We start from the raw sequence: 13,363 nt of genomic DNA on the forward strand, positions 1-13,363 counted from the left end.
AAGGCGATGGGTGATTCCCTGACAACATCAGAAGATGTGCACTTGAGTCTATGGGCTGGCTTCTGGGCACAGGCCTGTTGACGTGTTTATCAGCACGCTCTGGTAGTGTTGGTATCCATGGCAGCTACATATACATGTCTAGCTCTAACCAGTTCAGGGTACTACTTTCAGTGTTCATGGCCACTCCTATATACCTGTTGTAACCAGTCCTTGTTCCTTCCAGCTCTGCAGTAGGGTGTCCCATAATGCATTGCCCCACATGGCACTAGGGTGGTGTGTGTGCCTTACAAGCACTTGACTCCTTGCTGAGACACTAAGGAATAGCTGCCCAGACTTTGCCAGCATGCACTTGTGCAACATGTCTGAGACCAGATGAGCCAAACTGGGAGCAGAACTCTGCTTTTGCAACCAGTGCTAATGGGGCCTTGGCTCTCAATTTCTCGGCTCTCCCTCGGCTGGGACGGCAGCTAATGAGGCAGATAGTGTTAAACATCCATCTGGCCACCCAGGCTAGCATTGCTGACTCTGCACATTAACCATGATGCTGTTGCATCTGTGTTTCAGAGTGGTCCAGCAGTTTTTTCAGGAGCCCACTAGCTTCCAGACACAGCCTGGCCAAAGGAGATTGGAGAAAGCACGTGTCTACCTTCTGTCCAACAAACCTCCCTGTCAGACCAAGCCTCCTCGATGCTGCCTGATACAGAGCCTTTCGGGAGTGCGGGTGGGGAAATGGGCCCAATATGCTAATGAGGGGATTTTCTCTGTTCTAGTTCTCAGCATGCTCAGTAGCCCTCTGGGGAACGTTTTGGGAAAGCCCCCTCTGGGCTTCCTGCCTCTGGACCCAATTGGCTCGGACTTGGGAGAGAAGTTTCCCACACAGACTCTGAGGAGCTCCCGCCTGGACAGTCGCGCTCTCCTGGATTCCCGCTCCAGCAGCCCTTCGGACTCCGATACCAGTGGATTCAGCTCTGGATCTGATCATCTCTCAGACTTAATCGTAAGATGGTTCTTGTTTTTCCTAACCTCACAAATCTTTGCATTGCCCCTCTTAGGTCAAACACTCAACTCCTGGCACCTTAGGTGAACAGCATTGTGCTGCAGGACACCATGACTCTATCCTGAGACAGTAAAAAGGAATTCATTGCTCCATTATTCTCTCAATAGCTCCTAGCCTGAAACTAAGGGAGTTGCTTCCCTTCTGGATCTGCCGTCAGCCAGGATTTGGAAGATAGACTGGCTTACCCAGCACCACCCTCCCAGGGTGAGGGGAGCAGACCATTGTGCCAATTTTTCCTTAAACAATGGACACTAAAGGGGTAATTTACTACTGAGATCTTTTTTTATGGCATTACTCATCAGAGTACTTAGACTTCAAATTCAGTCACTCTATAAAAGTTCCAGGACAAACACTTGCCCTACAATCCCATGCTAATTGAGGTGACTTCAGTCATTTCTCATGTTTAAAGAAGCTTCTTTGGTAAGGCTCAAACAGCTAGAGTAGCAGTTCTCAAACTGTGGGTCGGGACCCCCTTTGAATGGGGTCACTAGGGCTGGCTTAGACTTGCTAGGGCCCAGGGCTGAAGCCCAAGCCCCACTAGACAGGGCGGAAGTCAAAGCCCGAGGGCTTCAGCTGTGGGTGTCCGGACTCAAGTTGCAGGCCCACTGCCTGGGGCAGAAGCCTCTTGAGCTTCAGCTTTGGCCCCCATCCTGGGATTGTGAAGTAATTTTTGTTAGAAGCCCTGAGCTAGAGTGAATGGCCTAAAGGAGGAGGGGGCAGTGAATTGACATGGGGGTGGGAGGATGCCATAAATTGTTGAAAGCAAATAAAGAGAGTAGTCAGGTATGTCTCTTACCTGTCACTTAGTGTTGTGCCTGTTACAAATACCCTTCAGAAGTGTTCTCAAAGTTGTCAGATTTAAAGGATACTGGCCCAAATCTTAAACTGCATTAAACAAGGCTTTAAAACTGAAGGCTGATAACACTTCCCCACGTTTTTCACCAGTTCAGAGAGGAAACGGGTTTCTAAAATTTAACTGCAGTTGATTTCTTTTGATAGTACTTGCCATGTGCTTTCCAAACAAATTGCCCCTGCCCCCAGAATTATTAACTCCTTAAAGGAAGGGGAAATAAGTATTTGACCATGTTAGAGCAGTAAAAGTATTTTAGGATATAGGTTATTGCCTGTGGCATGGCTGGCTGGCTAGCTTCTTTTGTAGCAGTCTTGGAAGGATTTGCAACTTAAACACTGCAGCACTGAAATTTAAAACTGATAGCCTCACCAAGCTGAGGGAAATGCAAAAAGCAAAATTGAGTCTTTAACTTTCACTAATGTGGAGCGCTAGTAACTTGGGAAAGACCTCTTTAATTTTCAGAAGGGACAACAAAATTAGTCTGGTTTGTAGTTATCAAGTAACTTAAACTAGCCACCTTCAGACATTTCTCACTTTTGTGCAGTCGGGCTGCCACTGCCACCACCGATTAATTGGTGCTGGCAACCAGGGGAGATTCTTTCCAAAAAAGGCTGGTGTAGACAAGGCTCTGGCCCTACTCCAGAGGGCTCAATCTAGTTGTCACTGTGGAATGTAAAGGAAACAGTCTTGCTTCTCATGTTCTGTAAGGGTAGCTTTCACATTACAAGTCTCTGCTTATCCTTTTATCACACTCATACACCTGACTTGCAGGGCTTAAAATGGAAGGCCTTTCCTAGTGTGTTAACAGGATTTGTGGGAAAGTCTCTCTCTCTCTCTCTCTCTTCCCCCACCCCATGCTGGGCACTCAGATGCCACAACCAAATGTTGATCTTCATGCCACCTGCTCTCTTGGTGACAATCTCGCAGGACTGTGACACTAAAACTGCAGAAGGAAGCGATTGGCAAAAACATCAGTTCTATGGACCTCCTAATTGTATGTTTTGTGCATGTTGCTCAAAGCTAACTGCTTCCTCATCTGGTGATCAGGGCCCACATACTTACTATCCACAACATGCAGCCAGCTATACAGTGTTCTCCTAATGCACTTGGTTTACAGCTGTGTGCTTTGGATTCTAGATTAGCAGACCAGGGATGGCTAGATGTCTTCAAATTCTAGTCTTAGATACTAAACCCATGTGTCCTGGGAGAATCACTTAGATGATTCTGAGCAGCTCTTTTGAGACTCATTAACTTTGGGTTTGGTATATAAATTCCTCCAAGCCTGTCACACCATGCAATGCCTCTGCTCTGGTTTGCAACTTGCAGTTCTCGCTCACCTCACTTTTCAGACCTCTTCTCCGCATACCCACTTTTTCTGCCGCAAGCAGTCTACTGCTCCGCTAGCCTGAATAGTATGTCATACGAGTTTCCTGTCCTCTTCTGAGGTGTCGCTGGAGATCCCTGTGAGCAGCACTTCCTTGCAGCCTCTGTTTAGCCTAAGCTGCTTTGGGTTTTTCAGACTGGGTGTTCAGAGCATCCCTGTAGCCAAACCCAAAGGAGACCTGCAAGATACTATGTACCTGCCCAAGACTTTTCTCCCCTGAGCCACAAAGGGAAATGGTGCAAAATCCAGCAACAGTAGGTACTTCAGAAGGTCAGGCTCTCCCTGGACTCCAGATAGTCTGTTCAGATGGCCTTTAATCCTTGGAATGCTTTACTCACATGCTCAGGGGCTAACTGATGACCATGAGGGGTGGGAAAGGCATTTCCACCAGGTCAGGATGGCAGTGATCTCGGGGAGGTTTTCACCTTCCCCTGCAGTGTGTGGTTGGGGTTCACTTGCCAGGATGATCTGGGTATCTCTCACTTAATCATTTCCCTGCCATTGCAGGGGCACTGGTGCACCTCTGTCCCTCCTATTCTCTGCCTTTGGCACATCATAGTCCAACCTCCCATGAGCTGTAATACTACTTGCTAATTTTAGAGACAAGGTGGGAGATGTAATCTTCTATTAGACCAACTTCTCGCTGGATTCAGTATACAGGTGCTAGGTGGCATCGATAGCCTGTGAGACACCGATCAGACTAGAAGATCTGCTGGTCCCTTAGGCCGTAAATACTGACTTAGATCCCTACAAGTGACCTGGCCTGGTTGCTATAGTGCAACCTTGCCTGGGACCAGTAGGGAATTAATCTGAGAGGAGAGCGTTTCAGTGTTCAACCCTCTTCCATTTGGAGTGAACTTTGACTCCTTATGGGCAAGACATGCAGCATCCAGAGCATTACTTCTAGCCTGAATGTACTGATGATCCCCATGCCCAGCATGCTTTGCCTGAAAGCGTTCTACTCTAGCTGGTATGTTAGAGCTCTATCTCCTAGATCAATGCTGAGGGGAAGCTGTATTTTGGAGTCTGAAATGGACTTCTCTGGGACCTTCTTCCATAGAACTCTAGGTACTTGGGAAGGAAGGGGGTGGATCAGAGCAACACCTCTGGAATCTCACACACCAGGTGCTAGCTGCAGGCCGGTCACCTGCCTCACACAGTACCCTGCTGTGGAGAAGTGGTGTCTGGAACCCATGCTTGCCCAGCTGAAGAGGCACTGACATAGCTTGCCCAACTGAAGAGTACTGAAAGGCAGTCTAATGTCAGTAGGACTCTGGATTGCACTCTGCCAGTCTGGCCATCATTTGGCTCCCTGTGGACCAAATACTTGTCCTTCTGCAGCCAGCTTACGTGTCAGTGACCACCTTGCACTGATCAGTGGTAGATGCTGTGTAGGAACCTGCCCTGTGCCTGACAGACTAGTACTAGGGCAGCCAGGGGCTTGCCCCATGTGGGTATTGGGAGGGAATTCCTCATCCCCCTCAGTGGGCAGCGTTTCCAGTGTCTGCATTCTTAGTGCAGATGTGCCTGTTGAGATGGCCACACAGCAGCCAGAGTGTTAATGCTACACCAGGTCTCTCTCCCACCCCAGTGGAATCATGACTTAACAGATTTCCTACTTGATGGTGAACTGCAGATTTATGGACCAAATATGCTGGCCACCTTTAAGTAGCTTTGCCACATGGCAGGCAGGGCACAGATTTGCATGCTAGCTGTTCTCCCCTCCACTGCTGTCAGCAGCTGTAAGACTCAGCTATCCAAACATCGCAGCCTTGAGTGCCTGTCCACTTTCTGTGTGGCATTGTGGTAGCACATAGAGGCCATGATGGAGGCCAGGCTCCAGCATGCAATGTGCTGTGCACACAGGTCCCTGACTCCATATCAATGACAAGACAGCCCTAAGGCAGGAGGAGGAATCTGCCTCCTGCAGATGGAACACAGCCCCAGATTAAACGGGGTGCATCCCAGACTAGTGACTTAACCATGCGATTACTTTTCAATCGACATAAATCCACAAGGACCCTACCTTCTGGCTTGCATAATTGGGCAGGAACACCTGCTCCTCTAGTCAAGTAGGAGGGCTGCTGGCTGCCCTGTAGCAGTTCAGGCTGTCATGGGCATCCCTTTGGACTGGGAATTACAGAGCACTTTGTTTCTTGCAGTCAAGCCTTCGGATTTCCCCACCTCTGCCTTTCCTGCCCCTCAGCGGTGTGTCAAGGGACCCCTTAAAGATGGGTGTGGGGTCACGACTGGATCAAGATCAAGCTGCATTGGCTGCAGTAACTTCCTCCCCAGCCAGTGCATCTAAAAGGTGGCCTGGGGCATCTGTGTGGCCTTCCTGGGACCTGCTGGACTCACCAGAGGACCCTTTCAGCATTGAAAGAGAGGCCAGGCTTCATAGGCAAGCAGCAGGTAAGTCAGGGCTTGGGGTCTCGTTGCTTATTTTACATTACTATGGGCCCAGTCTCAGACCACAGCCCCACTGTGCTAGGAGCTGTACAGACAGCTGGAAGATGGTCCTGGCCCCAAGGACCTTAGTCCAAGTTGGCAGTGTGCTCCATAGTCACCTGATTGCTGACCCTCGCTTTTGGGGGAAGGAGGAGACTGTCCTCAATGCAGCAAATGGTGCTGGGATGTGAGAATACTGTTCTTAGCAGTTCTGGGTCTGGTAGGCTGGCAGGAAAGTAGCTTTGAATGGACAAGGGTGCCTACTCTTGACTAGAAGCTGTATCCTTGTTTGAGTGTGGCAGCCTTCTGAGACCAGGGAGCTAGGGAGAAAGTTATTCATAGCTTGAAATGGCTCCAAACAGTCCTATAAAGCTACTTTTACATCTGTTTTAAGCTGTGAACGAGGCAACCTGCACCTGGAGCGGGCAGCTCCCTCCCCGAAACTACAAGAACCCAGTCTATTCCTGCAAAGTCTTTCTGGGAGGTGTTCCATGGGATATCACGGAAGGTAAGTGGCCTCCTGCATTCCTCGGGCTGCAGACCTCTAAAAGAGCCAGCCCTGAAGCTGTCACTAAAGTGTCGGGAAGGGCCTCGATACTGAGGAAAGCTTCTCTACACCCCTTTCCCACAGCTGCCAGCTCACTCCACGCTAGGACAGGTAGGCTCTATGCACCCAGGGTGTTTAACCCGACAGGGCTAGGCTAAATACCAAGGGCTTTCTGTACCCAACTTGGCAGCTGGCAACAACTGGATGTCTCCAAAGGAGTCTGTGAAATACCTTCCCCCAAAACTGCCAGGGCTGGTGTGGGGAGGGTCTTAAAAGCTCACTATTCTCCCCCTCCCCCCCCATGTCCCCAGAAAAATGTCCAGCAAAGAGCTCTAAAGACATCGAGCAGCTGGGGGTTAACCCAATGTTCCCTCTCAGCACAGTACTCAAACACTTAACTCTGAGCATGTGACTCACTGAAGTCACTGCTCTCTGCCTAAAAACATAGTGCTTGTTGGGGGCCCTGGTTGAGCACCAAACTCTGCTGCCTTGGCCATAGCACAGCTCCATTCAGTCTCTCCTCTTAGAGGAGGGTTAGTCATGCACACAGGCATTCGCCCCTGGGGAAGGGATGGCTCCAGGGATCACAGTCCTTGCACCTCCAGGATGGGCTCTCCTGCTGCCTCTGAATGAAACTTTCTTTGTGCAGCTGGACTGATCAACACCTTCCGTGTGTTTGGCTCGCTGAGTGTGGAGTGGCCTGGTAAGGATGGCAAACACCCTCGCTGCCCTCCCAAAGGTAATATGCCTAAAGGTAATAGAGACATGGTAGGCCTACTTTTTTCCCATGCTATGTTACAGCACTGATGCTGGGATCGCACGGCTGCATGCTGGTGACTAGATGGGACAGAGCACTGTAGGGTAAACACTCCACTCTCACACTGTTCTGCACAAGGGTAGCACAGTTTCTTTTCTCTTACTAAATTTCTGCTAACCTGTCCAGAGCAAGGCAATGCATATATAGAGTGTCCGGAAAGCACATGGGGGAACTCCTGCCCAGAGCTAATCTGGTGCTGCAGAACTCTGACGTGGGACTGGATTGCCAGTCACCAGTACTGTGTAAGCATCCCACACTGGCACACACCAGGCAGTTAAATACAGTACATGGCTACTCGTTATGAGCAATGTTGCAATTAATCTACAGCAAGCTGAATTCTGTCCCCTTGGACTGTCTGCCCAAGAGCAGAGTCAAACTAACCAGACTAATGGGTAACTGTTAATCATGAACAGATTGGTTAGGTGCCCAATGGCCTGGCTCTTCTGTGCTGTCCTCAGTGAACTTAGAGCCCTGGATTGATGCATCATAGCAGTGAAGCAAAGGATGCTGGTCTGTTGGGAGCATGTTTTGGCCAGAATAGTTACACCCATCACTCGTGACACTGATACCATCATTCTGTGCCAATCCCAACTACCTAGCTGACAGGGAGGTGTTGAAACTAATTCCATTGAACATATAGAGTGATGGTACAGGTGGAAGGATGAAGCACAGAGCTGAGTGCTAGCTGTTCCTTTGATCTCATTCCATGCAGAAGAAGACTAAAGTGGATGCAGTTCAAATGGGGTGGCTGGGGGGCATTTAAAAAGGCTTGTGCTGGGATGGGGGTGATCCCTTCTTGCAAGTGCTGCTGTTCTAATTCAGTGCTCTTTCCACTGCGCCCCCCAAGGGTACGTCTACTTGGTGTTTGAGTCAGAGAAGTCTGTGCGGGCCCTGCTGCAGGCTTGCTCCCAAGACCTACTGAGCCCTGATGGCCTGAGCGAGTACTACTTCAAGATGTCCAGCCGCAGGATGCGCTGTAAGGAGGTCAGTGGACTTGCTAGCCCTCCAGGTCAACTAAAACAAGACATTGCTGAGCTTGTGCTTGATGTGTCTAGAACCAGTGTCGGTGGCTGCTTATGGTGCAGCAGTGTCCACGGAACTGCCCTGCTAGGAGGCTGCAATCCATAACTCGTTGGCGAGGAAGCCTTTGGAGAACAGCCTCTCTGCAGAAAATATTGGCTGATGGGCAGTCTGCCAGCCTCCTGGCCCTCACCTGCTAATCTGGATGTTAACACAGAGCGGCAGCATGGCCTATAAAAAAGGTCCTCAAATGCTCTCTACTCAACCCCCACCCTCAGTCCCATGAGCCTCGTGCTCCACAGCAAGAAGCCATGGCTGGGTGGGGCAGCTGGGTGAGGTCTGGGAGGGGCGCTGGGGTGTGGGGCAGCTATCCTGCTCCAGGGAAGCACTGCTTAGACATGGAGCTGGCTGAGCATGGAGCAGCAAAGGTCAGGGAAGCAGCTGGCTCCTGGCTACCTTTCCACAGTGCTTTCCTGCAGCAGAGGCAGTGTGGGCAGAGAGGATGGGGAGGAAAGGTGAGAAGTGGCAGCACAGAAGAGCAGAGCTGCTTAGCCTTTAGCCAAAGGCTGGCAGCTCCTAGGATTTCCCTGCTATATTCTGCTCCCGTGTGACTCATGGAGGTTGGGAACCCTCACTTGTGGGCTGGTGGATTGAGCAGGGACCTCTTGGACTCTGATTCTGGATTTGCCATGGACTCTGGCCCCATGCCAGCAGCTGATCTTCTGTTTCAGCATGTATAAAATGAGAACCACTTACCACCTCAGAGAGCCAGGGTTATTTTTACACTGCTCTGTGGGGAGAGGGGCTTGGCTCCCTGGCTCTTGCAGCAGGCAGGCTTGATGGTTGCAGAACGAATGGCCTTCATGCATAATACATATTGCTATTACAACTGTGGATGTGCTTGGTCTCAGATGTAGTCTAGACTACCTGTCTCGATCTGGGGGCTGGTGAAAGGTGCCAGATTGGAATTCCTGAGACAGAAGCCCCCTCTGACCCCAGGGCAGGTGCAGTCTGGCCAGCAGCTGTACAAGTTTGCATGGTTACAGAATTGAGATTCCACTCTTATCTGGACAGGAACAACAGCACTGTGCTCCAGACAGCTCTTCTGTTGTCTGGTCACTGGTAGCACCTTCAGGCTTGTGATTTATCTCTGAGTCCTCTATCAGCTGTCTTGCAGATGGAAGCTCCTGTAGAAATTGACAGTAGGTGGGATGTTGCATTGAGCTGTTCCAACAATAGGTCTCTGCAGGGTGATGTGACTGGGCAGTGAATATAGGTAGACAGTAGGTAAAATCAATCTTGCCTGGCTGGTCCCTGGCTGCCTGCCCCAAGGGACTTGTGCTTTTGATTCCAGCCTAGCACTGCAGTTTGGTGATGGGGCACCGTTCCAACTGATGGGACTGCTCCTGTGGCATGTGGTGCTGGCGTGTGGTGGCTGCGGCCATGCCAATTGAGATCGAGGCACTAATGGAACTGGCTGCTCAAGGGGCAGAAACATTTCCTACTAGAATAGTACCTCTTGCCTGCCAGCAGCTGTGCTGGCTCAGGACAGGTGGGGGAGCCCAGTTAGCTAGCACTGGGGGAAATGGAAAACCCAGTGGAGATGTACTGTCTGTTACCTCTTGGTGGGGCAGTCTTTCAGCACTCCCCCGGAATGGTGCTGTGCTCTGCTCACCCCATTCTGCACTATAGCTTGTGATAATGGGCAAGACCCACATGGTGCAGAGAACTCTGGACTCCAAAGGCAGCAGGCAATGGGTGGGGAGGACCCTGGTATGAGGCCAAAGTGATAAGGCTCCTGAGGGGCCGGAGTCTGTCTTCAATGGACTCCGTAACCCATTGAGATTAGTATTGGGCAGCCCCAGGTTTTAGCTTGCCAGGCTCTAACTCACAGGTGACTTACCTGCTCATGGGCGGTTCCAGGTGCAGGTGATCCCCTGGGTCCTGGCAGACAGCAACTTCGTGCGAAGCCCATCTCAGCGGCTTGATCCCAGTAAGACTGTCTTCGTGGGGGCCCTGCATGGGATGTTGAACGCAGAGGCCCTAGCAGCAATCATGAATGACCTGTTCGGAGGGGTGGTCTATGCTGGTATTGACACGGACAAGCACAAGTATCCTATTGGTAAGTGTCAGAGCCCTGCATCTCCTAGGGCTGCATGTAAACATCCCCTTGACACTTCTTCTGGCAGGGCTTTGTCCACTCCGAGGGGCAGAGAGTAGACTAGCCACTCTGCAAACAAGGAGCCCCCTTTCCCCAATGGCTGGAGTGTGCAGGGGAAGGGAAGAAGGGGAAAAAGGCTATCTGGCTTCCCAGGGCAGAGTCCCGGCAATGTATGAATGACTGAGTGCAGCTCAGTTCCCAGAGTCAGGTGCATCTCCTGATATTCCCTCTGGCTTTCTGCCTCCTGCTGTCCTCCCTGCTGCAGTTCGACATTCCCACAGCTGGTTTCATTGCCTGTTCCCAGCTGAGTCCTGGGGCTACGTCTGCCCTTTGGGAGATGGTCCCTTCAGCTCTGCTCTTGCTGCGAAGATGCTGGTAGTGGCTGGTGCTACGTCAGACTCAAGGAGCAAGGCTGGCTGAGAACCTGAGGCCAAAGGAAGTCTGTCTTCTGCTCCCCCTATTGCGGGGAGCTCAGACAGCTCTGTGGCTAGGCCACAGTACACTCCCCTGCCCTGGGCAGGAAAGGAGGCAGGGTTGGAATAGAACTGACTCCAGGGCAGGTGGCTCCACCTCTGGGAGGGGAGTGATGCCAGAAGGGCAGCATGGCAGGTGGAAGAGGGCACCTGAATCCCTATCACTCTCACCAGTATCTGCACCTCTGACTGCAGAGCTCAGCCACTCCCTCTTCCCTGCAGATCATGGCTGGAGAGCACCTGATGCTGCCAGTGCAGTAAGGGGCCTTCACACCCAGCTCCCTCCCCCTCGGACAGCCCCCCTTGATCCTTGCTCGCATCTGACTGAGACCTCCATGGGGAAACAGCCCTACTTGTCCCTGTGGATCCTGTGCATAGAGGTGTTGAGCTTCTGCGGAGCCTTTCCTTGATGCCACGGCTGGCCTTTGTGGGGGAGGGGAGACTAAGCCTCCAGCCTCTGAGATCACTAGCTATGGGAAGTGTTTTTGGAGCAAACCAAGCCCAGTCTTGTTCCCCTGTGAAGCTGGATTATAGGGACAAACTCCCAAAGGGGAAATGTGTGATCAAACCAGGGCTGGATTCCCACCTTCACAGAATGCAGCAGGGCAGATTGATGCAGAAAAGACCTGGTGTGGACCTGCTGCTTGTGCTAGGTGTGCAGGGACACAGGGAATTCTTCCCATGGGAAGAAGGGCCAGTAGCCTGAACCAGAGTTTGAGGATCAAGTAATAAAATAGCACTGACTGTTGAGCAAGAGTGTACTGACAATACTCAGCTGCGCTGGAGGAGAAAGCTTTCAGTCCTCACACACCTTCCCAGACTGCCGGATTGGGACAGGGATTTCCTGCCATTCCCAGCTGCCAGTGTGGGGCACAGTGCCCTAGAGTCCTGGCTTTCTCCAGCTTCCGTTTCAGGTTGCCATGCCTCACCACCACCTCCTATCCCAGCAAATGGCAATCGGGTGATGAGTAGCAGCTTGGATGTGGAGGAACCAGCAGGCAGTAAAGGGCTGCTAGGCCCACCGTTTCTTCCACCCTCAGGTTGCTTTCTGTAGGGACTGAAGGATCTCAGTATGCACCAGTCAGCTTGTCCTGGGATCACCACCAGAGACATGTACCTATTTTCATGGACTCATACCTGAAAGTTGCCTCCTTGCTTTACTGGCCCTTCACAGGCAGCCAAGTCCTGACAGGACTCATCTCAGCACCCTCCTTCCAGCATGGGAGTTGTCAAGCAGCATCAGGCCAACAAGAATAAAGAACTGTGAGCTGTCATCTGCCCCCTTCTGGGCTCCTGCATGCTCTCACAAGCAGTGCTACCATGGGTGTATGGCCCCTCGCAATCTATAAATCACATGGCCCGAGGGGGTGTCTATGGCAAAAGTGGGTTTCAAATCTGTTTCATGCTGGTATATTAGGCTTTGGTCCTTTGATCAGAGGCTCAGACAGCTGGGAACTCTATATCTTAGTGATACAATGGGAAGTGTTATAGAAAACTGAGGCTATTCAGGGTAATCAGAAAAGGCAATTTCCAATCCTGACTCCTGCCAGATGCATAGAGGAATTCAGGTCACATGGCAAGCTGAAACTATCTGTGAAGTACAACAGGAGAAAATACCTATTTGCAAGTGTTAGCTAGAACAAGTACCAGGTCAGTAGCTGCCTTCTGATGTCAGGTTCTTCGATGGCAAAAAGCCTACATATAGCTTTGATCAAATGAGGTCTGCGCTCACTGTCCAGAGGAGGCACTCACTGAGACTGGGCAAGAATTTCCAAGCCAGCTTTGTCCCAGACCCAGTCTCAGCAACCCATGGAAACATTGCAACATGAATGAAATCAGCTATTGTAGACTTCAGATCAGAGCATTACAACCCACTCCCAATGCTGTTCCAAGCCTCTGCACATCAGAGAAGTAGAACAGGACCCTATCTGAAACATCCAAGTTCCTAATGGAAGCTTGTTTTCAGCATTCCCATTTTACCATCATCTGACAGCTTGTTTTGCAAACAAATGGAAGCCACCTTTCCTTAACTTTGATCGCTTACATTTGATTGTGCATGTGCTCCCAGGGACTCTCCCCAGCATCATAGAGGCAGTAACATTGGCTTTAGGGAAGAAGGAAATTCACTTCGCTGGTCACGAGCAGAGTTTCTGATCAGGATTCTGTATGGAGGAAAGCTGAAGCAAACACTCCAGGAACCATCCCACTGTATCTTGGATTCAGGACAAACATATGGTACCAAGGGAATTCCATTACAAGATTCATCCTCATTTCAGGCCTGCAAGTACAAGCACTCCTCTCAAAGAACATGAATGGAAGATGACGATTCCCACCATGAAAAACAAGTTGGCATCACAAACAAAAGGCCAGTCTGTGTGGTGCGCCTACTGGGAATTCTGATCTTGTATGGCTATGGCCCACAGGGCTTTACCATTTTACTTGGACAACTCGTATCCATAGCAGTCTCATGCATTGAGATCTGCTAAACAGCCACATAGCCATCAGTACATAAGTTCACCAAGTTCTGCTTGTTGGTCATCCAGTTTTCACCAACACCATGTACTTTCTTTTGGCAGAACACTGCTCCTTGCCTTAGTGCATCC

The 13,363-nt window shown here is 50.7% G+C and overlaps 1 protein-coding gene across 11 annotated transcripts in view; it reads left to right on the forward strand.

The window, feature by feature from the left end:
• CPEB1 (cytoplasmic polyadenylation element binding protein 1) overlaps positions 1–13,363 on the forward strand; it is a 75,791-nt gene that overhangs the window by 54,953 nt on the left and 7,475 nt on the right. For 10 of the 11 annotated variants that reach the window (XM_034783850.1, XM_034783860.1, XM_034783853.1 and 7 more), the window contains 6 exons: positions 771–997; positions 5,457–5,706; positions 6,137–6,250; positions 6,939–7,043; positions 7,954–8,090; positions 10,050–10,248. In XM_034783850.1, the coding sequence (XP_034639741.1) occupies positions 771–997; positions 5,457–5,706; positions 6,137–6,250; positions 6,939–7,043; positions 7,954–8,090; positions 10,050–10,248 (1,032 nt within the window). The remainder of the gene's footprint in view (positions 1–770; positions 998–5,456; positions 5,707–6,136; positions 6,251–6,938; positions 7,044–7,953; positions 8,091–10,049; positions 10,249–13,363) is intronic. The other variant, XM_034783851.1, reaches the window with a different exon arrangement.

Source organism: Trachemys scripta, chromosome 10 (genome assembly GCF_013100865.1).
Source record: "Trachemys scripta elegans isolate TJP31775 chromosome 10, CAS_Tse_1.0, whole genome shotgun sequence".
Lineage (NCBI taxonomy): Eukaryota > Metazoa > Chordata > Testudines > Emydidae > Trachemys > Trachemys scripta.